This window comes from Talaromyces marneffei, chromosome 4 (genome assembly GCF_009556855.1).
Source record: "Talaromyces marneffei chromosome 4, complete sequence".
NCBI lineage: Eukaryota > Fungi > Ascomycota > Eurotiomycetes > Eurotiales > Trichocomaceae > Talaromyces > Talaromyces marneffei.
The window spans coordinates 2,352,314-2,374,605 of record NC_072351.1 but is presented as its reverse complement, the minus strand read 5'-3'; the positions used below and the strand labels follow the sequence as shown (position 1 = coordinate 2,374,605).

The following is a 22,292-nucleotide window of genomic DNA, read 5'->3' as shown; positions in this document are numbered from 1 at the left end:
AGCAAGCTGCACAAAGCTGTCAACATACTCTCGCAAAACCAAGGCGGTTCACGGGCAACATTCTTCAGATCATTCATATCTCATAGTCATATATTCGGCATGCCTCCACCATCATACAAGGCAATCGAAGATTATGGCATCATTGGGGATATGCACACGGCTGCTCTCGTCAGCAAGGATGGAAGCATGGACTTTCTCTGTTGGCCTGTCTTTGACTCTCCGTCAGTCTTCTGTCGGCTTCTAGACAAGGACAAAGGCGGGCATTTCAGCATCCATGCAAGCGTCGCGCATGATGGGATGCCTCTGAGCAAGCAGAGATATCTTCCTTATACAAACATCATGGAAACCCGATGGATCCATGAGCAAGGTGTCCTCAGTGTGACGGACTTTTTCCCCGTTTCAAACCACAAATCCCCCCAGTCTGACAGACACTTGTCCGGATACTGTTCCTGTACTGAGCCAGGTGGTAACCGCTGGAAGACCGGTGCCAAGCACTCGGGCATCATTCGTCGAGTGGAATGTGGGCGAGGCAGTATGGGTGTCAAGATGGAATTGTTTCCCGCATTCAATTACGCCCAAGATGGTCACACTGTTCGCTGCAACTTCCAGTCAGAGGAAGGAGGCAACAATTTACAGACTGTATACTTTGAATCGCCCCAGGAACGGCTTCAGTTAGATATCTGGGCAGACAACAGAAGAGAAGAACAGGGTCTTCCCAAGGCTGTTTACCACCTAGAGAACAGACCTGGTCATCTGGGACAAGGTCTTGTCGCTGACCTGGAGATCCAGGAAGGGCAATCCATGATCTTTGTCCTCCATAGTCCTGAGAAAGCTCTACCAGGTCCGACTCAGCTTGCTTCTTACCTGTCACGACTCGAGTCAGAAACTTTCCAGTTTTGGACTGACTGGAGCCACAAGTGCACATTCCGCGGCCACTATCGCGAGACTGTAGAGAGAAGCCTACTGATTCTCAAACTGTTGACGTACAAACCCACGGGGGCCGTCATAGCAGCGCCAACTTTCTCTTTACCAGAAAACATCGGCGGCTCCCGCAACTGGGATTACAGATACTCCTGGGTCCGCGACACTTCCTTTACACTGTATGCGTTCCTCAAGAATGGCTACGACGAAGAAGCCGAAGCATACATTACTTTCATATTCGATCGTGTCTTTCCACCCTTGACCCAAAGGGAGTACACAAAGGAGCAACACCGACCCTTCTTGCCAATCATGTTCACGATCAGAGGCGACTCTGAAATCCCAGAGTTTGAGTTGAGCCATATGGACGGATATCGCGGGAGTAAGCCCGTACGTATCGGTAACGCGGCCGCCTTCCATACACAGTTGGACATCTACGGCGAACTCATGGACAGTATCTACATGTACAACAACCACGCCAAACCGATCCAGTACGACCAATGGCTCGGTATCCGTCGCATGATCAACTATGTGATTGAAGTCCGCGACGAACCCGATATGTCCATCTGGGAAGTTCGCGGTAAGCCGCAACACTTCCTCTACTCCAAGATGCTTCTCTGGGTTGCGCTAGACCGCGGCGTGCGTCTGGCCGAGAAGCACTCTACTTTACCATGTCCAGACAAACAGCAATGGATCCGCGTCCGCGACGAGTTGTACGATGAAATCATGGATAAAGGATTCAACAAGGACAAGGGATTTTTCTGTCAGAGCTATGAGAATACCGAGGTTGTCGATGCGGCGCTCATGATTGCGCCGTTGGTGCTTTTCGTGGAGCCGAATGATCGTCGGTTTTTGAGTACTCTGGATAAAGTGCTGGAGCCTCCTGAGAAGTCCGGATTGACGAGTGCTAGTATGGTGTTTAGATATGATCATGAAAAGGCTCAAGATGGTATTTCCCCGCTTCCAATTCTTTGCATCCCTTTACCGCAACTTGTGTTAATCGGTCTATCAGGGGTCGGCGGCCGTGAAGGCGCCTTTATCATGATCACATTCTGGGCTATAGAGTCCATGTTCCGGGTACTCCCCATTTTGCCTCCCACCCCCTAACTCCATCTTCTTCTAACAGAAAAACAAAGGCTTGTAAATACACCGACACCCTCCCCAACGGCGACGACATTCGCCGCAAAGCAATCGCCAGCTTTGACAACGTGCTCTCCTTCGCCAACCATCTCGGAATATTCTCCGAGGAAGTGGCCATCAGTGGCGAGGCGATGGGCAATGTGCCACAGGCGTTTAGTCATTTGTCGTGCATTAGTGCTGCGATGAATTTACCTGACATTCGTCGCTGATTTTCCTTCCTCATCTCGACGAAAGAAGAGGATTCAAAATGGATCGGGGGCATAAATTGGAAAAGGAAAGAGAGAGAGAAAAAAAAAACTGGATGGATATGTGATACTAGATTGATACAGAATTTGCTAGATACTATTGAAATAATAATTTATGGTTTTGTGATTATATTTTCCTGTGAAGTGAATAGAGTCTACACAGGTAAGTGAAAAGTTTGAATGTTTACTCTTCTTGTATTTTTCATTTTCTTCATATGGCATATCAATCGCTAGTTTTAAGCAAAAGACTTTCTTTTCTGTTTTCTCCCCTTCTCTTCTCTAGCGGCTCATGTATCTTCTGTAAAATAGATGATACCACATAGCCCATGAATTTGTATTTAGCGACCAAGAACCAACTCATATAACAGTACGATTCCTCATCGAAGATCACTGCATATTGCATCAGTTCGCGTTTATTCCTTGGATACACCCATACATCAAGTATAGGTAAAATATGATGGTGTTCAGCATTCCCCGATCATGGCTCGTGTCACTCGGCGGTAGAATATATCCTCAGCTATACTTCTAGAGCTTCGATAGGACTGACTTTCGAAGCGAGGTGACTATACAAACCAGCATGGTTGATTTGTAGAGCCTTATTCGGCGTATATCATCTAACCACCTTTCCTCGGTGCGGGGACAGGAGAGCTATCAAAGCGACTGGGTACTGCAACTCGGTCTCTATTCTGTCGAGCGAATTGATTGCTGTTTCCGATCGCGGCACTTGCGTTTCGAAGTTCGATCTTCTTGCGTTCCATTTCCAACTATAAAATAAAATTAGTACGTCATCAGAAACATAGCCATACAGATGTACGAACCACTTTGCGGACACGAGTCAATGCAGCAGAATCACCTGCGACCAGAGCCCGACAATCATCAACCCGATATGGTTTGGCGATAACGACAGCATCCGCAACAACAATGCTAGTGCCGTCCCATCGCGCAGGCATGGTGCGGCTAAAAGCATCGAAAATATCCTGTGCCTCTCGCGTCACACCTTTACCACGCCTGGCTTCAGCTTCTTGCAATTTGGCTATGGCGTTGGCCTCGCGCGCTTTGAGAGCACGAGTCTCTAGAGCTTGGAGCGAAGGAGCTCCATCGATGGCAGCTGGTGCGGGGGAAATGACTTGGAAGGCTTGAATGCGAGATCCAGGTATAATGTGGTAATCTCCCGGCTGGATTGAGCTTGTAGGGTTTGGTGAGGGTTGAGTGGAAGTGTTGATGGCAACAAGGTTTGTTATTGGGCAGGCGGTAAATAGAGTACCTTCGATGGTAGATATGTTTGGAGCTGCTGTCGTAATGCGGATGCTATAATCAAACAGTTAGAGCTATTCACCAAGTCCGACAAAGCTTATAGATAGAGTTGTGTACCGTGCACCGATAGCTTTGCTCAATGCTTCGTCCGACGGAGCGGTGGCTGCACCAGAGCCCGTCGCCTGCTGGGTTTTGGTGCTCATACTTTGGCGCTTAGTATCAGCCATTTATTATAACGTTCTCGAGTAGTCTGTCGGTGTGCTGAATAAATCTCTGACGTTCAATGCAAGTCAACTTGCTCCTCGGTTGAGGCACAAAAGCGTTAATGGATCGTTCCGACTACCAAGCAGCAAGACACTCGACTGTGATGCCCGTCGTAATTCCGTTAAAAAAGCGGTTCGCGTGAAAAGCTCGTCAAAGAAACAAAACGTTGTCAAGAAAAGAGCGACTAGAAACGAAAAATTACGTCGACGAAAGAAAAGGGGGGCTGAGGGGATTAGAAAACACTTGCTAAATCAGAAGCTGCGAAAATGAATCAAGAGAAAAGAAAAGCACAACTCGTCTCGAATATAGAAAAGGAAGAAATCAAACTCCTCTGGTGGTGATAGAGGAGGAGGAGGACATGCGACGTTGGCGCAGGAACCAAGAGAGTCATCCTAGTATGAAATTCTTGGTCCATGAATGGTTTTGTTACTTCGGGCAGGTGTGGGCCAGAAGGTCTCCATCCGCCAAATCGAGTTTAGTGCTGATCCAGCAAGGCTTACCATCTAAGTCGTTCTACCAGAAATCATATGTACGTACTACCAGAACCAGGAGTCCAGGACGGCCAATGCAATAACATCAATCATTAACTATACGGATCGTTTGTTCGTAAAGAACGTGCGCACTAGACGAGCACCTCTAAATACACGTTAAACACGTTCGTTTCTCAAAAATTTCTAGTATGGTTTCCACCTGGGAAATGACAGTCTTTTTTGTTCCTTCTCCCATTTCTGGAGCCTGTTATAATCATGTGCAATCAACTTCTTAAGCAACGTAGGTAGATGCAGAAACATCACCACCACGGCCAGTCCAGTTAACGTGGATATCCTTGCCCTCGGGGTAGGTTTCGTTGGCGTACTCGGGCTTGATACGGAAAGTGTGGGCACCGAAGTAGTCACGTTGGGCCTGGAGGAGGTTGGCAGGGAGCTCCTTGGTACGGTAGCCGTCGTAGAAGCTGAGGGCAGTGCTGAAAGCAGGAGTGGGGATACCCCAGAGGGCACCCTTGCTGACAACGTCTCTCCAGCCATCCTGGGCCTTGTGGATAGCCTTGTTGAAGAAGTCATCGAACAAGAGGTTCTCGAGGTCAGGGTTCTTGCGGTAAGCGTTGGTGATGTCCTTCAAGAAAACGGAGCGGATAATGCAACCACCACGCCACATGAGGGCAATGGAAGGCTTGTTGAGCTTCCAGCCGTATTCTTTGGCGGCCTAATTGACAGTCAGCTTGTTTCACAAAAGGAAATAAAAGATTGTAAGACTTACGTTCTGCATAAGCATGAAACCTTGTGCGTAGGAGATGATCTTGGAAGCATACAAAGCTTGCTCAAGGTTGTCAATGAAAGCCTGCTTGTCACCTTCAAACTTGGGGGTGGGGCCGGGGAGAAGGGCGCTGGCACGGACACGCTCGTCCTTGATGGCAGAGAGGCAACGAGAGAAGACAGCTTCACCGATAAGGGTGACAGGCATGCCGAGGTCGAGGGCGTTGATGGCGGTCCACTTTCCGGTACCCTTCTGACCGGCCTTGTCGAGGATCTTTTCAACGAGGGCTACGCCATCTACGTCGTTGTACTTGAGAATATCACGGGTGATTTCAATCAAGAAGGAGTCGAGGACACCCTTGTTCCACTGGTCGAAAACGTCACCAATCTCGTTGGGGGTAAGACCAACACCGCGCTTGAGGATATCGTAGGCCTGTCGACCATTAGTACTTGAAGGGCCTCTAATGGTAGAAATGATACAAGCTTACTTCGGTAATCAATTGCATGTCACCGTACTCAATACCGTTGTGGACCATCTTGACGTAGTGACCGGCACCCTCGTCACCAACCCAGTCACAGCAAGCCTCACCGTCGCTCTTGGCGGCGATGCTCTGGAAGATATCCTTGATGTAGGGCCAGGCCTCTTCGTTACCACCGGGCATGAGGGAGGGACCGTAACGGGCACCCTCCTCACCACCAGAGACACCGGAACCGACGAAACGGATACCCTTGGAGGCGAGGTACTCGGTGCGGCGGTTGGAGTCGGGGAAGTGAGAGTTACCACCGTCGATGATGATATCTCCCTGATCAAGGTGTGGAAGGATTAACTCAATGAAGTCATCGACGGGCTTACCGGCCATGACAAGGAGCATAATGCGACGAGGCTTCTTCAACTTGGCGCAGAGCTCCTCGATGGAGTGAGCACCGATGATGGACTTGCCTACATTTTGTTAGCTTCGAAGATACGTTCATTGTTAGGAATTCACATACCCTTGGCCTCGTTGGCAAGGAAGCGGTCGACCTTGGAAACAGTACGGTTGTAAGCAACAACGGTGAAACCGTGGTCAGCAGCGTTCAAGATCAGGTTCTGACCCATGACGGCCAGACCGATGAGGCCGAAATCACCACTAGGTTCAGGCCGCGCCGGAGCGCCGACATTAATGCCGGCCAGGCGCGCGCTGAGGTCAGTCAATTGATCCTGAAGGGAAGATTTATGAAGGCATATGAAGGTGTGAGGTTGATGGGGTAGGACGGAAGAAGCCAGAGGGGCATCGGTCTCATGATGAGCCGGCGGCCACGAATTGAAATATGCAAAACAGGAGAAACAGGAAATTGTTCATATTATTTTTTGTTTTCTTAGTAACCCGGCATGATAAGATGATGATAGTTTGGAGTCACTTTTTTGCGTTGAGTGAGGGTAGCGGGTTGAAGATTATGGCGGGGAAGCTCGCGGAGGATGGAGGGGCGACTTACACAGCTTGGTCGGCCATGACGACAGATATAACAGTGTTTGTTTATAGAAAAGAAGAGGATTGATCGAATGACACTGTAGAGTGAATCCACAGGGTAATCGAGATACTGAGGGGAGAGAATGGAATGGTTGGGGAGGATGTTGAGGGAGAGAGAAGAAAATAGAAAGGAGAAAAAAGAGTTTCAGAGAGTCGTCGGGAGAAAAGGGAAGGAAGTAGGTAAGGTAATATTAATCAGCTGGAGGTTGTTACAACGGGCAATACAAGGACAGGGAAGGAGTGCTATCTGAGGCTTGCTTGGTTGCTCCAGACCACCTCTTACACATCGAATCTGCTAAAGCTAGTTCTCCCTCCACAGTCCGTGAAGCCAGACTCGGGTCTGTTTAGTCAGATACTTGCAGCTTTACGTGACCGTGTCTAATTCAGATCCTCCACGGAGACCGGACTTGACGGAGTCACGGAGTAAGCGGAATCGCCAGTGTCAGCGTCTCGTCTTCATTGTCGCCATCTCTTTTGGTGGGACCGTTTTTTCGCTCACCCACGGCGGCGGGGCAGTTGATTTCCGCTGAAACATTCATTTTCCATCATACGTACTGTGTATACGCTAAATTACTACGTACTAATATGTACGTACAACAGCGTGGGATGGATGTCTTTGCTCTATTATGATACACATCAATAAGCAGCCTTAACCTCCATAGTGCATGCAATGGTTATTTTCCGAATAGTAATCGTATGTACTAACTATACAGAGAATACAGACTACGGTCTCCCGCATGACGTATGCTGGTATCACCACAGGAACATCCACATTCGCACACAAACACCTGGTCAACAACCTCAACACCCTGAACAATTGCATTATGGACAAAACAAAGCCATCTGGGAAAAGAATTCGAAAACAACTCTCCAATTGCCGAGAGTCGGACATCTCACCGGGACACAGTTGTCCGGAGAAAGAGCATGGCGGCCGCGGATATGGAGGGGTAACGAGAAGGATGACTACTGCGTAATGGTAATGGGGTATCACCACCACACTAAGTCGCTGCACGGGCTAAACCCAGGCTTTCTCGTCGTCCCGGTGAGTACCTTAGTACATCCTGCTCCATACCTCATTTAGCTCTTAGTTAGTTATTTATCCGACATTATCGGCTAATCAAGTCCTCACTGATCTATTGCCGACCGAGGATAATGATATCTGCTCTGGAGTCTGTAGTCATTTATCGTAATGAAGAATACGAGCTAAGAGCCCTCACGGAGGCAATGAAAGAATGAAAGCAGTGATTTCATGCTGAGATCAGGTTTGAATAAGACCAATCAGCGTAGAGCTGAGTCATCAATGTGGGTGACGCCAAGCTTTATGCCAAGACTTCGACGCTAACGCCTCATTGTAGCCGGCAAAATCTTTTTTCCGCGCATTTCTTTTTTTCCATCCCAACATGCTGGCACAACTCGATAACAAGTGTGGATAAGAGAACTTCTACGATAAGGATACCACTGTTCGAGATTTGCTTGTCAGATCGATCATTCTGATTTCTTTCATCTCTAACTTGATCAAGATAGTGTACCTCGTGGCAATCATATCGAGCTGTCGACGCCTGTGCACTTCACCTCTACTCGAACTGAACGGCGCTCCATTGAAAATAGTTACGTCTTCTGGTGTTGGGTCAACCACTGAAGGTACGTTACTATCTATCAGCTGCTCGCATCAAGCTTGCAAGCAATTTGGCACAAGCGTACCGCTTTGATCGAACAAGTCGTTCATCATGTCCTTGCCACCACCTCCAGGTCCTAAACAACCTTCATCTCTACCACCACGTCCGCCGTCGTCATTCAAACCAGCTTACTCGTCCGCGCCTTCCTACTCATCACCAGGCACTACTGCTGGAGCTAGTCATGGCGCGAGACCAGCTGCTTTCACAGCCTTCGCGCCTCGCGCGGTAGTTTCGAGTCTGTCGTATCGAACGAGTAGTCCTGATGTTTTGGCCGCTGCGCAGCCGACTACAGCATATCAACAGCCAGCAGCTCCCGGGTACCCGTCCACATACCAGAATCCACACCAGTCGTATCAAGCCGGCGCACAGTCTTACTACGGCCAGCAATCGGGATACGGTGATAGTCAATATGGCGCTTCTTCCGTTCCTCAAATCGCCAATCCGTTCCCAGTCCCCGGTGAGGAACGCAAGGGCTACGGACGTGACAGCGGTATGGACCCAGAAATGGAAGCTCAAATCGCGCAATGGCAGAGTGCATATATGACGAATCCAAGTGAAGATGGTTCAGCAGCTACAAGCCAGGCAAAACTTATCAGTCGTCCAGCACATTCGGTTGCCAGTGCATCAATCCCAGGCACACCTACATACAGCACGTCTACGTCCCATACGCCTATTCCTACTCAACCTGACTCCAAGACAGTGGTTCGTTCAGGAGGCGGCCAGACATGGACAGATTCTACGCTACTAGAATGGGATCCAGCTCACTTCCGACTGTTTGTCGGTAACCTTGCAGGCGAGGTTACTGACGATTCTCTGAAAAAGGCATTCTCCAAATACCCATCCATTCAAAAAGCGCGCGTGATTCGCGACAAACGGACTGAAAAGAGCAGAGGATACGGATTTATCAGTTTTAGCGATGGTGACGATTATTTCAAGGCTGGGCGAGAGATGCAGGGTAAATACATTGGATCGCACCCTATTCTTCTCAGACGCGCTATGACGGAGGTTCGTCCTGTGCAGGATAGGAGAGACATGAAAGGCAAGAAGAATGGACATGGAGGAGGAGGTAAAAGCCAGCCGCAAAGTGCAGTGGGTGGTTCGAAACCGAAGGGAGATGGAGTCAAGAAGCAGGGTTATACCAGAGGTGGATTGAAGATTCTGGGTTGAGTAAGTGTATTACTGTATATGCAACTAGTGGATAATCAAAGACTTAATTTTATTCTCTAGCATATCTTCATGTCTATATATGTAGGTTGACCATGGGACGGTCATAAGCAACAACACTAATTCGAAGCCAATATCCTAACGCCAACGCTGAAAAGGGTGTATCACAAAAGCCTTTGATTGAGCGAAGCTTCCCGCCTTTTCCTTTCGTTCCGCGCATGAATGCAATGAGACGGAAAATCGCAATCATCCCAACAATTCCACCCCTGCACTTTTTTCTTAGAAGCAGGTGGACTCGAAGAAGCAACAACATGTAACCGACCGGTCGCTGGAACCAGCTTGAACGTTTCCACCTCATCATCTTTCTCGTCTTCTTCACGATCCAGTGTACCTTCGTTCGTGTCGTCATCATCATTCGACTCGCCATTCTCGTATCCCCTCCTCAATTTATTGAACTCCTTAACATCCCTCCTCCACTCATTCCAATCCTGCCACCCATTATAATCAAACTGGCTGCGGCAATATTTTATCTTCCGTCTTTTATCATGTCGAATCCTTGATCTTCGAAATTGTCGTTTGAGTTGTTGATTGTATCGATGACGATATTGATCTGCGCCGTGTTTGAGGGGGAGCATTGGCCGACGGGTATTGGGGTTTTCGGCGGATAGTTCAGCGGATAGTTCAGCGGATAGTAAAGAAGATAAAGGTTGAAGTGGAGAAGAATCGATTAGGTTGGCTTTTCTGCCTTTTGATGATGGGGATTGTGGCTCTTCAGGCATGCACATGCGATGACTGCAGTTCAAGCAACGGCTGGTTGTGCCTACGCGCCAGCTGCGGTTGCAGATGTGGCAGGTCCATGTCCATAGCATGGGTGATTTGGGTTGTTCAAAGGGGTCAAAGTAAGAGATTGGTGAGCGGGGAGATGGCGGGGGTGACGTTGGTGTCTCTGATGATGACTGAGAGGACGGTGGTGATGAGGAGGAAGAGGATGACGATGGCAATATTCGCCAGAGAGTTCTGTCGGCCTTGCGAGGGCCTTGCTCGATGTGTGGGAGGATTGGCATCTTGAATGTCTTTGAGGTCTTTGGGAGTTGGGAGTAGTTGTAGGAAACGTCAACTTGGAGTGAGTATAACTGATGTGTCTGACTGATGTGTCTGACTGTTTGACAGCCTGATTAGTTACCTGACTGACTGATCCGTTTCCTTGACGTCAATGGAAAAGAATGAGCAGAGAAATACAATATCTTATACCAGACATGGGACCTCACAGAACCCTTTCTTGCTATTCTTCTTACCCCCACGACACACTGATTGTCAATCACCTCTGCTTTATCATCTATCCAAACCAGGACTCAAAGAGCCACCAAACACAAACCTAAGCAAGGCAACAATTTCCATTGCGAGGTCCACCCGCAATATACTAATAGTAAGTCTTATAACAGACAATAAGAAGGACTTAGACAGTGATTCATTCCAAAACAGAGAACAATCATTCTTAGACCTTCTGACGAACAAACACTGTCTGAGTCAAATCATCTCAAAAGAGAGATCGGTCTGTCATTGTTGGTGCTTCAAGTGGTCTTATATCTAGATAATAGTCTTTTGCCATCATCTTTGATGGTCGTCTGTTACCTGTTACGTTGTGGGATGACAAAGGGTTACTTTGTAGTTAGATCTTATGGACTCTTTCTTGGTAATAGGAAATGTCAAACAAAGAGATGACCTCGACAGATTGATGCTGACCATTTCTCGTCTCATCTCTCCATGATTATCTGATAACTCGAAATATAACTACATAAAACAAGTATCTCTAAAGCTTACCCAGACAGGAAATCACAAATCAGGAACATTTCCACAATTCAGCGATCTGATTGGCCAAATCGAGATGGCTGGCACCTTTGGTGGGTCTGCCAGCTAGCTCCCGCACGCTAAGCCCTTTTGGTATTATTCTTGACCTAACAGCCAATCACAATCGAGAATCGCGGTCAGGCAGCCCAGCCTCTCCTTCAGGAAAGAAATGGCTGGGTGGGTGGCTTCAGAATCAGAATATATACATCTCTTCTTCGTTGCTGAAGTTGACTAACTTTTCTGTTCTTTACATATCACGTCTATATACAATCTGGGCATATTGTTCAATATACACACATCCGTACATATATACAAATACCAAGGTCCTTTGACATTGAAAAGTCGGGCGCAATCTCCACATTCCTCGCGATAAGCTAAGATAACGCTCTTATCGATACCCACTAGGTATGTCAACAGTCCAAAAAAGTTACACATGTCCCACAAGAGACTAACATCTATCACAGTATACAAAAAAACGCACAGCAGAGAAAAGAGAGAAACGCAAAAATGCAACAAAACGACGTCATCGCCCTCATCGTCATCCTCCTCTTCGTCCTCCTGGCCGCTGTCGGATTCGTCATCTACGCAATGCAGAACCATGTCCTCTTCTTCTCGAGGAAGAGGGTTGGTGATGAAGAGGAGTGAGAGTAAATCATCTCCTACGTTTTCGATCTTGTGATGATTTCCTTTTTCCTTCCCATACATATGACTACGCCTATTGAGGTTACGATTTACTACATACTCATGCCCAACGACCTACATATTGATATACCCCTTCGACATTGGACAAAAATACACCGCTACTACCGACTGATTGATGATTGCCGCCGATTCTACCGGAACATAATGGCTGCACGTGGAGTTTGGAGTTTTCCGTTTTGAAAATACTTACCGCCCTTGGATATTCTGGAGGCTGATTGAATGTACGAGTTATCCTGATGAGATATGTTTATACTGTGGTTTTTTTTATTTTTTTTTGTTTATATTCCTGAATGTATGATTACACATGTATGTACTTGCCAACGTGATTAGGCAATATTATGATCTATGCCGAACTTTCAAAAGACTGCTTCCTATCTTCTATAGGTCGATTTTTGTAGATACGAGACGGACTCCACGGGATGTTGCTTTGAATTGCTTCATATTTCCTGCGTTTGTGGCAGCCAATGTCGATTCAATGTCTTTGACACATTGTTGGACTGCCTGTCTCTACAAATCAGGTTAGCACAAGTCATTGATTCTGCTGTGATGGGAAGTTCTGTTGGTCTTTGTTGTCAAAGTTTCACAGGGCCTGCAATGTTATTGTTATCTGACGAGGTGATGAGAGAGATAGCTTTGCCGTGGAAAACCAACGGCATCCATGATCTTTTCTTCCCTTCTTGCCAGACACATCAGTCTGGTGGATTCTGACCACCCTTGTTTGGGCTGATGGTTATCAAGATGTATCCCATAAAAAGCATCTCAAAGTTTGTGATGCCTTCAATAAGGACTGCATATGCACCAAAGAGATCTCAGAGGTAGGATACCTCATGGACTGAAGATGAGTGATAACTGATGTGCCCCAGGACTCAAAGTCTCCATAAATTCAACACAAAACAAGTTTCTTCCATCCAAAAGCTTGTGCAAGAAACTTCTTGCATCAATCAACCATCAGCCATCAAGGAGGCTCCCTTCGATGTTACCACCACAGTCAAAGCTAAACTGTGCACTCCCTGCCCTTACCCAACAACCTACATCCCGACCCCCCACCAATACACCACCGAGCAATACGCCGAACTATCCCTTTACTTCGAAAACCGCGTCAAAACCCTCTGGCGCAGAATCTGGTTTGGCCTATACCAGGCCGAAGACGAAGAGGAAGTCACGCACGCCACTAGGATCCGAAAACTGTATGCAGGCGCAGGTATGGCAGATTTACTCCGTAAGCCCAATTACCAAGACACGACCATTTACTTTCGCGGGTATTGGGAGTTTATTGGTTTGGGACGGCTGTCGGAGGTGCTCGTTGAATCTGGGCCCACCGACTGCTGGCCTGTAATCGGCCGGTTGAAGATGTACGACGGTATCGCGTTGGATAATCTGCAGTACATTTCCATTATTTTGAAAGAGTATGAGCAACAAGTCGACAAGCTATCGGAACTCTACCAGTTCTTGGAAAAACTGCAGATTCCGGACCCTTATTACTATGGACAGCCAACAGACGAACATGTGAAATTGGTGATGCGTGGGTTTCGTGAACGCGCGGGTAGGGTTGCGCTGAGTTTGGTGGATTTGGATGCTCAGATGGGCGCTATCCAGAGGAGTATCAATAAAGAGGCGTTGATGTTGCATGGTCGTCTCGAGGGGGTTGAGATGCTGCATTTTAAGAAGGAGGTTCTTAAGCCTTGATCTAGCTTTCTTGCACTTTCGAACTTGTCTCGGCAGGAAAATGGGATTGGAGTATGCAGTCGTTCTTGAAACTTGGAATAGACAATGCATCAACACTGGACTTGTTTCTGGCTGGATTGTGTACTTGATGTTTTGATCAACTGTGAGATGCGCATTCTGATTGGCCGGAACCGAGGTAGATATTAGGGTATCCTCACTAGACCTCACATAAATCCATGGAGCCCAGCCATCAATCAGGTTTCTCCTTTATACTCCATCTAATATTAAGATCTGGATCAGAACGTGGTAGATCTAGAACATTGCCTCGTGGTCAAACACAGTGTATCTGATCCGAGGCATCCGAATGCCTGGGTGTGTAGGACTCAAACAAATGATATCACCATGAACACAATATTAAACGACAATCCTTGAATGTGACCATAAGGCCCGCTCCAGCTCGTCTTTTTAATTTTTCCTAATTCTCATGTGACTCAGTTAGCCCATCAAGAAACAACCACGGTATTAGAGTATACACTGTACGAGAAAGCATGTATAGTGGAACGGTCCCCAAAGAAGACCGCGAATCGAGCGAATCACTGCATGTGGTCTGTCCAAACGCGTGATACTCCAGATTTTCCGTCCATGTTTCGCCCGTCCAGTCATTAGATGTTCCCTGGACCATGCTCATGGTAGTTTATTCTCTCCTGTATTATTGTTGTTATCTCCGTCCCTTCTGTGTAGATGGTAATTACGTCACTCCCATGTGGTCGGTTGTTCCTCCTTCAGTTCGTTTTGATCGTTTTGATACCCTTCTACTTATATCCCTAGAAGAATAAAAATTTACATTTTCTGCTCTTTCATGTTAATGGCTCTTGGATCATCTTTAGGCGAATATAACTATTCGCCAGCCGTCGACATGGCCACCTCCAACACAGAGCTGCATGACCACCGCTCGCGCTCTGTGAATACAAACAATGACGCCATTTCAGAAGAAACCGAATTAGCGCCCATCTGCTCCGGCACGTCTCATCCAAGAAACCAAGATGAACACGCTCAAGTACACGACGGCGAGGACGAAGATGAAACCGAAGACAACTCCCTAGCGAGACGACACACCACCAACTCATCGTCTGGCAGGGACCAGATAAACGAAGACTGGGTCGAAATCGAGCGTTTAATGTCGCGCATGTTTGGTCACGAAAGAAAAGAACACTCCGAAGAAGAGAAATCAAGACATTCGGGCGTTCTATGGAAAAGCTTGACTGTCAAAGGTGCTGGGTTGGGCGCCGTGTTGCAGCCTACTGTGGGCGATTTGTTTTTGGGATTACCTAGGCGGATTAAGAGTTTACTTACGAAGGGGAGGAGAGAGGTGGGGACGAATGTGCCTGTCAAAACTATTTTGCATGATTTTACGGTAAGTTGTCCTTCTGCATCTGGTAGGTTCTGTCTGACGTTTGGAAGGGCTGCGCACGACCTGGGGAGTTGCTTCTGGTCCTTGGAAGACCCGGGTCAGGCTGCTCGACTTTTTTGAAGGTGATTGGGAACCAGCGAGCTGGATACGAAGCTATCGAAGGGGAGCTTTCATATGGAGGGACAGATCCACGGACCATGGCGAAGAACTATCGTTCTGAAGGTTGATCTATTTTTTTTAATATTGGATCATCTATTTATTCTAATTCCCTACAGTCTCGTATAATCCCGAAGATGACCTACATTACGCTACCCTCACCGTCAAGCAAACTCTCAATTTTGCCCTCCAAACCAGAACTCCAGGCAAAGAATCCCGAAACCAAGGAGAAAGTCGAAGGGAGTATCAGAAGTCCTTTCTCAGCGCCATTACCAAACTCTTCTGGATAGAGCATACCATGGACACCAAAGTAGGCAACGAGTTTATTCACGGTATTTCCGGAGGCGAGAAGAAACGAGTTTCTATTGCCGAGGCAATGATCACAAAAGCAAGTACGCAATGCTGGGATAACTCCACCAAGGGACTTGATGCAAGCACGGCGCTGGAGTATGTCCAGAGTTTACGCAGTTTGACGAACATGGCCCAGGTCTCGACTTTGGTAGCCCTGTACCAGGCAGCCGAGAGTCTGTATAAACTCTTTGACAAAGTCGTGTTGATTGAAGAAGGTCGATGCGCATATTATGGTCCAATTGACAAAGCAAAGGCGTACTTTGAGAACCTCGGGTTTGAGTGTCCTCCACGCTGGACAACTCCAGACTTTTTGACTTCTGTCAGCGATCCCCATGCTAGACGTATCAAATCCAGCTGGGCGGATCGAATCCCACGAACTGCAGAGGAGTTTGAAAGTATCTACTTGAAGAGCGACTTACACCAGACTGCTCTGAAGGATGTTCGTGAGTTTGAGCAGGAGCTAGCAAAGCAAGAAGAGGAGCGTAAGGCTGCCCGGAGTACGATCAAACAAAGGAATTTTACATTGTCTTTTCACCAGCAGGTTCTGGCTCTCACCAGGAGACAGTTTCTTGTCATGTTAGGAGATCCACGGTCATTGTATGGCAAATGGGGTATGATTCTGTTTCAAGCATTGATTGTTGGAAGTCTTTTCTACAATCTTCAGCCTACAAGGTAAGATCATATCCACGGCGTTCCAGAATGAATTGATACGAATTCTACACAGCTCCGGCGTATTCCCCCGCGGTGGTGTCATGTTCTATATTCTCCTTTTGAACTCCCTTCTTGCTCTTGCCGAACTCACTGCAGCGTTTCAAAATCGACCAATTCTGTTAAAGCATAAGGCATTGTGAGTGACGCATGTGGTTTCTAAATGCTGTACTGACAACAGCAAGTTCGTTCTATCGACCATCGGCGTATGCCTTGGCTCAAGTGGTAGTTGACATGCCACTTATCGCTGTTCAAGTCATTATATTCGATCTCATTGCCTACTTGTGTGTACATTAGTTCTAACTATGCTGGTGTCAAATGGACTAACACGCGTAGCATGTCGGGTCTATCACGGACGCCGTCGCAATTCTTCATCAATCTTTTGATTATATTTGTGTTGACCATGACTATTTACTCCTTCTTTCGGGCTATTGGTGCTTTGTGCCCCTCTCTTGATGTTGGTATGCGACATGGGCCATGTCTCTTTATTGCGATGTAGACTAATTGATAACAGCCACTAGAATAACTGGAGTTTCCTTGCAAGCTTTGGTTGTCTACACAGGTACGGACTTGCGTAACCCATCACCGAATATACTAACAGTATATAGGCTACCTCATTCCTCCTTGGAAAATGCACCCCTGGCTCAAATGGCTGATATGGATCAATCCAGTTCAATATGCCTTTGAAGCTCTTATGGCTAACGAATTTTACAATCTCAAGATCGAATGTGTAGCACCTAGTCTGGTTCCTGAGGGTTCAGATGTATCTCCTCAACATCAAAGCTGTTTTCTTCAAGGAAGTCAGCCGGATCAGATAGTTGTGCAGGGAAGCAACTACATTGAGACAGCATACACATACTCGCGATCTCACTTATGGCGCAATTTTGGCATCATAATTTCATGGCTTATCTTCTTTGTCGTCTTGACCATGATTGGAATGGAGTTGCAAAAGCCGAACAAAGGAGGCAGTTCTGTGACTGTTTTCAAAAGAGGTCAAGCACCAAGGGATGTCGATGATGCTCTTAAGAACAAGACCAATCCTGGAGACGAGGAAGCTGGTGTACAAGCCCAAAAGAACTGTAACACAGAACAAGACTCTGCTGATGGGGAAAAAAGTGTTGAAGGCATTGCAAAGAACACGGCTATATTTACTTGGCAACATGTAAATTATGACATTCAGGTAAAGGAAGGTCAGAAGAGGCTTCTGGATGAGGTTCAGGGTTATATTAGGCCTGGTCGACTGACTGCGATGATGGGTGCTTCTGGTTCTGGGTAGGTGTCGTCAATGTCCATTCGGGATGACAAGATCTGACGATAATCTATAGAAAAACCACTCTTCTCAACGTCCTTGCACGGAGGGTTAACACCGGGGTCGTTACAGGAGACTTCTTGGTCAACGGCCGGTATGTTCGCATTGAATCATGAACTGACTGCATCTAACAATTATTCAGAGAACTACCCAAAAGTTTCCAGAGAGCAACAGGATTTGCAGAACAAATGGACGTTCATGAACCTACAGCTACCGTTCGCGAATCATTAAGGTTTTCTGCCATACTGCGACAACCGCGTGAGGTTCCTTTACAAGAAAAGTACGACTACTGCGAGAAAATCATCGATCTATTGGAGATGCGACCAATAGCAGGTGCAACTGTAGGTTCCGGAGGCTCAGGACTGAACCAGGAACAACGCAAGCGCCTCACAATTGCAGTCGAGCTGGCAAGTAAGCCCGAGCTGCTTTTGTTCCTCGATGAACCAACATCTGGCTTAGACTCACTTGCGGCGTACAACATTGTGCGCTTTCTTCGCCGCCTCGCAGATGCAGGCCAAGCTGTATTGTGTACTATCCATCAGCCATCTGCAGTGCTGTTTGAGCAGTTTGATGATTTGTTGTTGCTGAAGAGTGGGGGTCGTGTGGTATATCATGGAGAATTAGGTTCAGACTCACACACTTTGATAGATTACTTTGAGCGCAATGGTGGGAAGAAGTGTCAAATGGATGCGAATCCTGCAGAGGTACGTAAACTCGTCCATATGTATGATCAAGTATGCTTACTATAAATAGTACATGCTGGAAGTCATTGGAGCTGGTAATCCGGATTACAAAGGCAAAGACTGGGGAGATATTTGGGCCAACTCTGAAGAACACGGCACTCGCACGAGAGAAATTGAAGAATTTATCAACTCGAGGCGAAACGAAAAGACAAGTCAGGAAACCAAGGATGATAGAGAATATGCTATGTCTGTATGGATGCAGATGATGACGACTACAAAACGTTCGTTCGTGGCATACTGGCGGTCGCCGGAGTATATTCTGGTATGCCACTTATTTATTTTTGATAACTTTTGCTGACTTTTCAAGGGAAAATTCATGCTTCACATATTCACCGGTCTTTTCAATACATTCACATTCTGGAAACTTGGACATAGTTATATTGACATGCAGTCAAGACTCTTCTCCGTATTCATGACTCTGACAATTTCGCCTCCACTCATCCAGCAACTCCAACCACGATTCCTCCATTTCCGAAATCTGTACGAATCGCGCGAAGCCAAGGCAAAAATATACTCGTGGCCAGCCTTCGTTGTCAGCGCTATCTTACCTGAGATACCGTACTCAATCATAGCAGGCTCAATCTACTACAACTGCTGGTACTGGGGCATCGGATACCCTCGAGACTCATTCACTTCTGGATTTACATACATCATGATCCTCCTCTTCGAGCTCTACTACATCGGATTCGGTCAATTCATTGCCGCTCTGTCGCCCAACGAACTCTTCGCATCACTCATGATACCAGCCTTCTTCACCTTTGTGATCTCATTCTGTGGTGTCGTGGTTCCTTATCCGGGGCTGCCCAGTTTCTGGAAAGCATGGATGTACTGGCTTACGCCATTCCATTATTTACTCGAAGCACTCTTGGGTGTTTTAGTGCATGATCAGCCGGTGAAATGTGTTTCTCGTGAGGAGGCTAGGTTTACGCCTCCACCAGGCTCGACTTGTCAGAACTACACGAGTGCTTTTACTGCTGAGGCTGGTGGGTATGTAACCGATTCGGGGGATGGGATATGCTCGTTCTGTGCATATGGGACTGGTGATCGGTTTGTACGTCCAAGATTTCCTCATGGAAGATTTCATGAGCTGACGATATCATAACAGGCTGCCAGCCTCAACGTGTACTACTCAAATAAGTGGCGCAATTTTGTAAGCTTGCCTTATTCCTTCGCATCAATTATATCTTAACTAACTTGTTTGTCAGGGCATTTTCTGGGCATTCATCCTCTTCAATTTCTTCGTCGTATTCGCATTATCATGGTTCTATCTCCACGGTGCCCAAGACCTAAAGGTACTGAGTGTACGAAAGGCGAAGAGCAGCAGCAAATCGAAACATAACTCGACTAGTGGAATGACTGGGAAGAGTAGACTGGGCTCAGCTACTTCTAATGAGTAGGTAATAACTAGTTAACTGTGAGTTATATATGTAAGACGGGGATTTGTAAATTATCTAGGTAGATATGATTAGCGTCATGCATCTGCAATTTATATAGAGATACGCCATAGAATCACGACGGGCATCTACGCACTGTGACAAATAGTTCTAGCTTGATTTTGAAATGTAAGATTATGAGAATCATATTAATAGCAATTTATCATATATAGTACAGCATCTTTCTGTGAGGACATTATCTCATGTTGCGAGCCTACCAATCGATTTACTGTAGCACATATGTCGTTGTTCGCACAAGCATTAAGCACCGGCAAAAAAATCTTATTATATTTGCCAACCCTTTATGGGGTATATAGAGGGTATATTATTGGTTGGTAGTTATTCTGAAACACGCCAATGAAGATCCTGTGAGGCTGAAGATCTTGGCGAGAAACAAAAGGTCGGGTGTGGAGTTACCCGAGTAGGCAATTGGGGCTTGTAAGATTTGTGAAACCCCGGGGCTTATCGTATCAACAAGTGGATGCGCCGGTGATACAAAGTCTCATATCAAACGACCAAGGAAGAGAAGCCACCTGTCAATCACACACAAATTCGCTATTTTCAGCTCCTTAATATCTCAACGAATTTGTATACAAATGATATCTTTGATCTTAGATATATATTACTATGTCTCGTAGTTATTGATAATACCAATTGCGAGAATTCCTATCCAAGTATTCCTTGAGGTAGTATTAGAATTCACGCTAGTAATTTCTCTAATTTCAATTACGAGCGGGTTCCTATTATCTTAGAAGCTTTTAAATCTATATATACACTCACTACCTTATCTATAATATAAGCCATTCAAATTTTAGATATCGTTTGTATGTAAATCTGTTGAGATATTACGGTGCTGAAAGTGGCTAATTTGTGTAGGAAATAAGATAGCCGGGTCACTGAGGTACCCGTGTGGACTATTTACCCGTGATATAGTAGTTAGTATACTTACTCCTTCCTACATACATTATTGTGATCCTTCTGTCAGACAACATGACATACCACTGTCTCTCGTTTAAGTTAACTAGTTAACTAGTTATCGCATTCAACTGACGGCCTCCAATTCCACATTTCCAAAGATCTGATGTCCAATGTCGCCATGAATCCCCAAACACGGCTGTTGTTTTCATTTCTCCTGAAACCGCGTCGCATCTTACTGTGGCTCTCAATTGGGATCGTGGTGTTCATCGTCCAACCTATCTTTTCTCTTCACACCAACGCAACCCTCCGCAAAATAGACGATAACGACACCAGACCGCGATTCTGGTATCGTTCACACTTTCGCAATAATCCTGACTTTGAGTATGAACACAGAATATCGAATGCTTTGCAGGGTATTGAGAGAGACGTATTAGCTGGAAATGGCGGGAATACGCTGGCTGAAGAACGGATTTGGCAGATTGCAAGGGATGAAGAGCAGAGAGGGGATGATTCCAAGGCGTTGGAGCGGCAGAATAGAGTGTGGACGTACTCTGTAGGCCTGTTCAATATCCCCTCAAAAGTCTAGATCGAATATGGCTAACGTTCAAGGGGGAAGTTAATGACAGACGAAAAAGCACTTGACTTCATCGACAACGTTTTATCTACCGTACCAGAGATTGCGCAGATCTACCATTCATACCCTTACTACGTCCTTCGCACCGACCTTCTCCGCTATCTTCTGCTGTGGTACTACGGCGGCTTCTACGCGGACATCGACGTCTTCCCCGCTCGACCCATCAAGGGATGTCCTGATCTGCGACCTCTTTTCTTCTCGAATAATCAAGAGTTGGGTAACATTTCGCTGGTAGTTGGCATTGAGCTCGATGAACCCTACGTTTCTGAGCGTGGGATGCGCGAATGGCACTGGACGAGACGATATGGGTTCCTACAATATACGATGTACGCGCCACGACGATTTAGTCCCGTGCTTCGAGAGATTGTTACGCGGGTCATGGCGCATACGAAGCAGCACAATGAACGACTCGCGAGTTACTTCCTTGGGTACAGCGAGAGTACGATATTGGGCATCTCGGGACCTGATGTCGTCACAGACGCTGTTCTGGATGTCCTGTCCACAACACTGCCGCCCACGCACAGGTTGATGAATGTATCCATGGAAAAAGATGCGGGCATCGATCCTCTTCCCGTCTCCCATGTTACGGGTGAAACGGAGAGGAGAGTGACCTGGGCCCCGTTTCATAGAATCAACGAGCCTCTTTGTGTTGATGATGTTGAAGCGGTCCACGAAGGGTCGCTCGGCGGTATTTGTGTGCTGCCGGTTAATGCTTGGGGCAATGGGCAGAGACATAGTGGTTCGGAGGGGTTTGAGAGTTCGCGGGCGTGCGTGAATCATAGGTTTAGGGGGTCGTGGAAGAAGGGGTGGTGGCAGACTCATTTTGGTTGATTGTTTTTCATGGTGGGTGGCTATGGATGGCGTTTTTCTGCTTTATGCTTGTACGGATTTGATACCCATTCAATTTATTTACTTCTGGCGTGCAATTAATTTCGAAATTCCAAGGTTACTTCATGCCTATATCGTCTTACATTAGCAACGATCGCCGGCAA

The 22,292-nt window shown here is 46.7% G+C and overlaps 9 protein-coding genes across 9 annotated transcripts; 6 read left to right on the top strand and 3 right to left on the bottom strand.

Annotated features, from left to right (window-relative positions):
• Window positions 1–99: 99 nt before the first annotated feature.
• On the top strand, window positions 100–2,267 carry EYB26_005898 (uncharacterized protein; the record flags this gene model as incomplete). The annotated part of the gene is made up of 3 exons (XM_054265175.1): window positions 100–1,867; window positions 1,931–1,995; window positions 2,055–2,267. The coding sequence occupies 3 exons, from the start codon at window positions 100–102 to the stop codon at window positions 2,265–2,267; spliced, it is 2,046 nt and encodes a 681-aa protein (XP_054121150.1).
• A 650-nt stretch (window positions 2,268–2,917) lies between these two features.
• On the bottom strand, window positions 2,918–3,760 carry EYB26_005897 (uncharacterized protein; the record flags this gene model as incomplete). Its single annotated transcript, XM_054265174.1, has 3 exons — window positions 2,918–3,067; window positions 3,122–3,611; window positions 3,675–3,760. 3 exons carry the CDS (start codon window positions 3,758–3,760, stop codon window positions 2,918–2,920), a joined length of 726 nt encoding a protein of 241 aa, XP_054121149.1.
• An 823-nt stretch (window positions 3,761–4,583) lies between these two features.
• On the bottom strand, window positions 4,584–6,564 carry EYB26_005896 (uncharacterized protein; the record flags this gene model as incomplete). The annotated part of the gene is made up of 5 exons (XM_054265173.1): window positions 4,584–5,024; window positions 5,079–5,507; window positions 5,563–6,014; window positions 6,065–6,201; window positions 6,548–6,564. The coding sequence occupies 5 exons, from the start codon at window positions 6,562–6,564 to the stop codon at window positions 4,584–4,586; spliced, it is 1,476 nt and encodes a 491-aa protein (XP_054121148.1).
• A 1,745-nt stretch (window positions 6,565–8,309) lies between these two features.
• On the top strand, window positions 8,310–9,425 carry EYB26_005895 (uncharacterized protein; the record flags this gene model as incomplete). Its single annotated transcript, XM_054265172.1, has 1 exon — window positions 8,310–9,425. The coding sequence occupies one exon, from the start codon at window positions 8,310–8,312 to the stop codon at window positions 9,423–9,425; it is 1,116 nt and encodes a 371-aa protein (XP_054121147.1).
• A 161-nt stretch (window positions 9,426–9,586) lies between these two features.
• On the bottom strand, window positions 9,587–10,486 carry EYB26_005894 (uncharacterized protein; the record flags this gene model as incomplete). Its single annotated transcript, XM_054265171.1, has 1 exon — window positions 9,587–10,486. The coding sequence occupies one exon, from the start codon at window positions 10,484–10,486 to the stop codon at window positions 9,587–9,589; it is 900 nt and encodes a 299-aa protein (XP_054121146.1).
• An 821-nt stretch (window positions 10,487–11,307) lies between these two features.
• Window positions 11,308–11,915, top strand: EYB26_005893 (uncharacterized protein; the record flags this gene model as incomplete). The annotated part of the gene is made up of 3 exons (XM_054265170.1): window positions 11,308–11,323; window positions 11,645–11,675; window positions 11,735–11,915. 3 exons carry the CDS (start codon window positions 11,308–11,310, stop codon window positions 11,913–11,915), a joined length of 228 nt encoding a protein of 75 aa, XP_054121145.1.
• Window positions 11,916–12,710: 795 nt separating this feature from the next.
• Window positions 12,711–13,658, top strand: EYB26_005892 (uncharacterized protein; the record flags this gene model as incomplete). The annotated part of the gene is made up of 2 exons (XM_054265169.1): window positions 12,711–12,787; window positions 12,836–13,658. 2 exons carry the CDS (start codon window positions 12,711–12,713, stop codon window positions 13,656–13,658), a joined length of 900 nt encoding a protein of 299 aa, XP_054121144.1.
• An 895-nt stretch (window positions 13,659–14,553) lies between these two features.
• EYB26_005891 (uncharacterized protein) lies at window positions 14,554–19,712 on the top strand (the record flags this gene model as incomplete). The annotated part of the gene is made up of 14 exons (XM_054265168.1): window positions 14,554–15,051; window positions 15,099–15,270; window positions 15,324–16,227; window positions 16,280–16,402; window positions 16,449–16,547; window positions 16,600–16,724; window positions 16,778–16,825; window positions 16,872–17,535; window positions 17,589–17,666; window positions 17,715–18,276; window positions 18,326–18,577; window positions 18,623–19,366; window positions 19,421–19,465; window positions 19,521–19,712. The coding sequence occupies 14 exons, from the start codon at window positions 14,554–14,556 to the stop codon at window positions 19,710–19,712; spliced, it is 4,506 nt and encodes a 1,501-aa protein (XP_054121143.1).
• A 1,132-nt stretch (window positions 19,713–20,844) lies between these two features.
• EYB26_005890 (uncharacterized protein) lies at window positions 20,845–22,131 on the top strand (the record flags this gene model as incomplete). Its single annotated transcript, XM_054265167.1, has 2 exons — window positions 20,845–21,219; window positions 21,283–22,131. 2 exons carry the CDS (start codon window positions 20,845–20,847, stop codon window positions 22,129–22,131), a joined length of 1,224 nt encoding a protein of 407 aa, XP_054121142.1.
• Window positions 22,132–22,292: the final 161 nt, after the last annotated feature.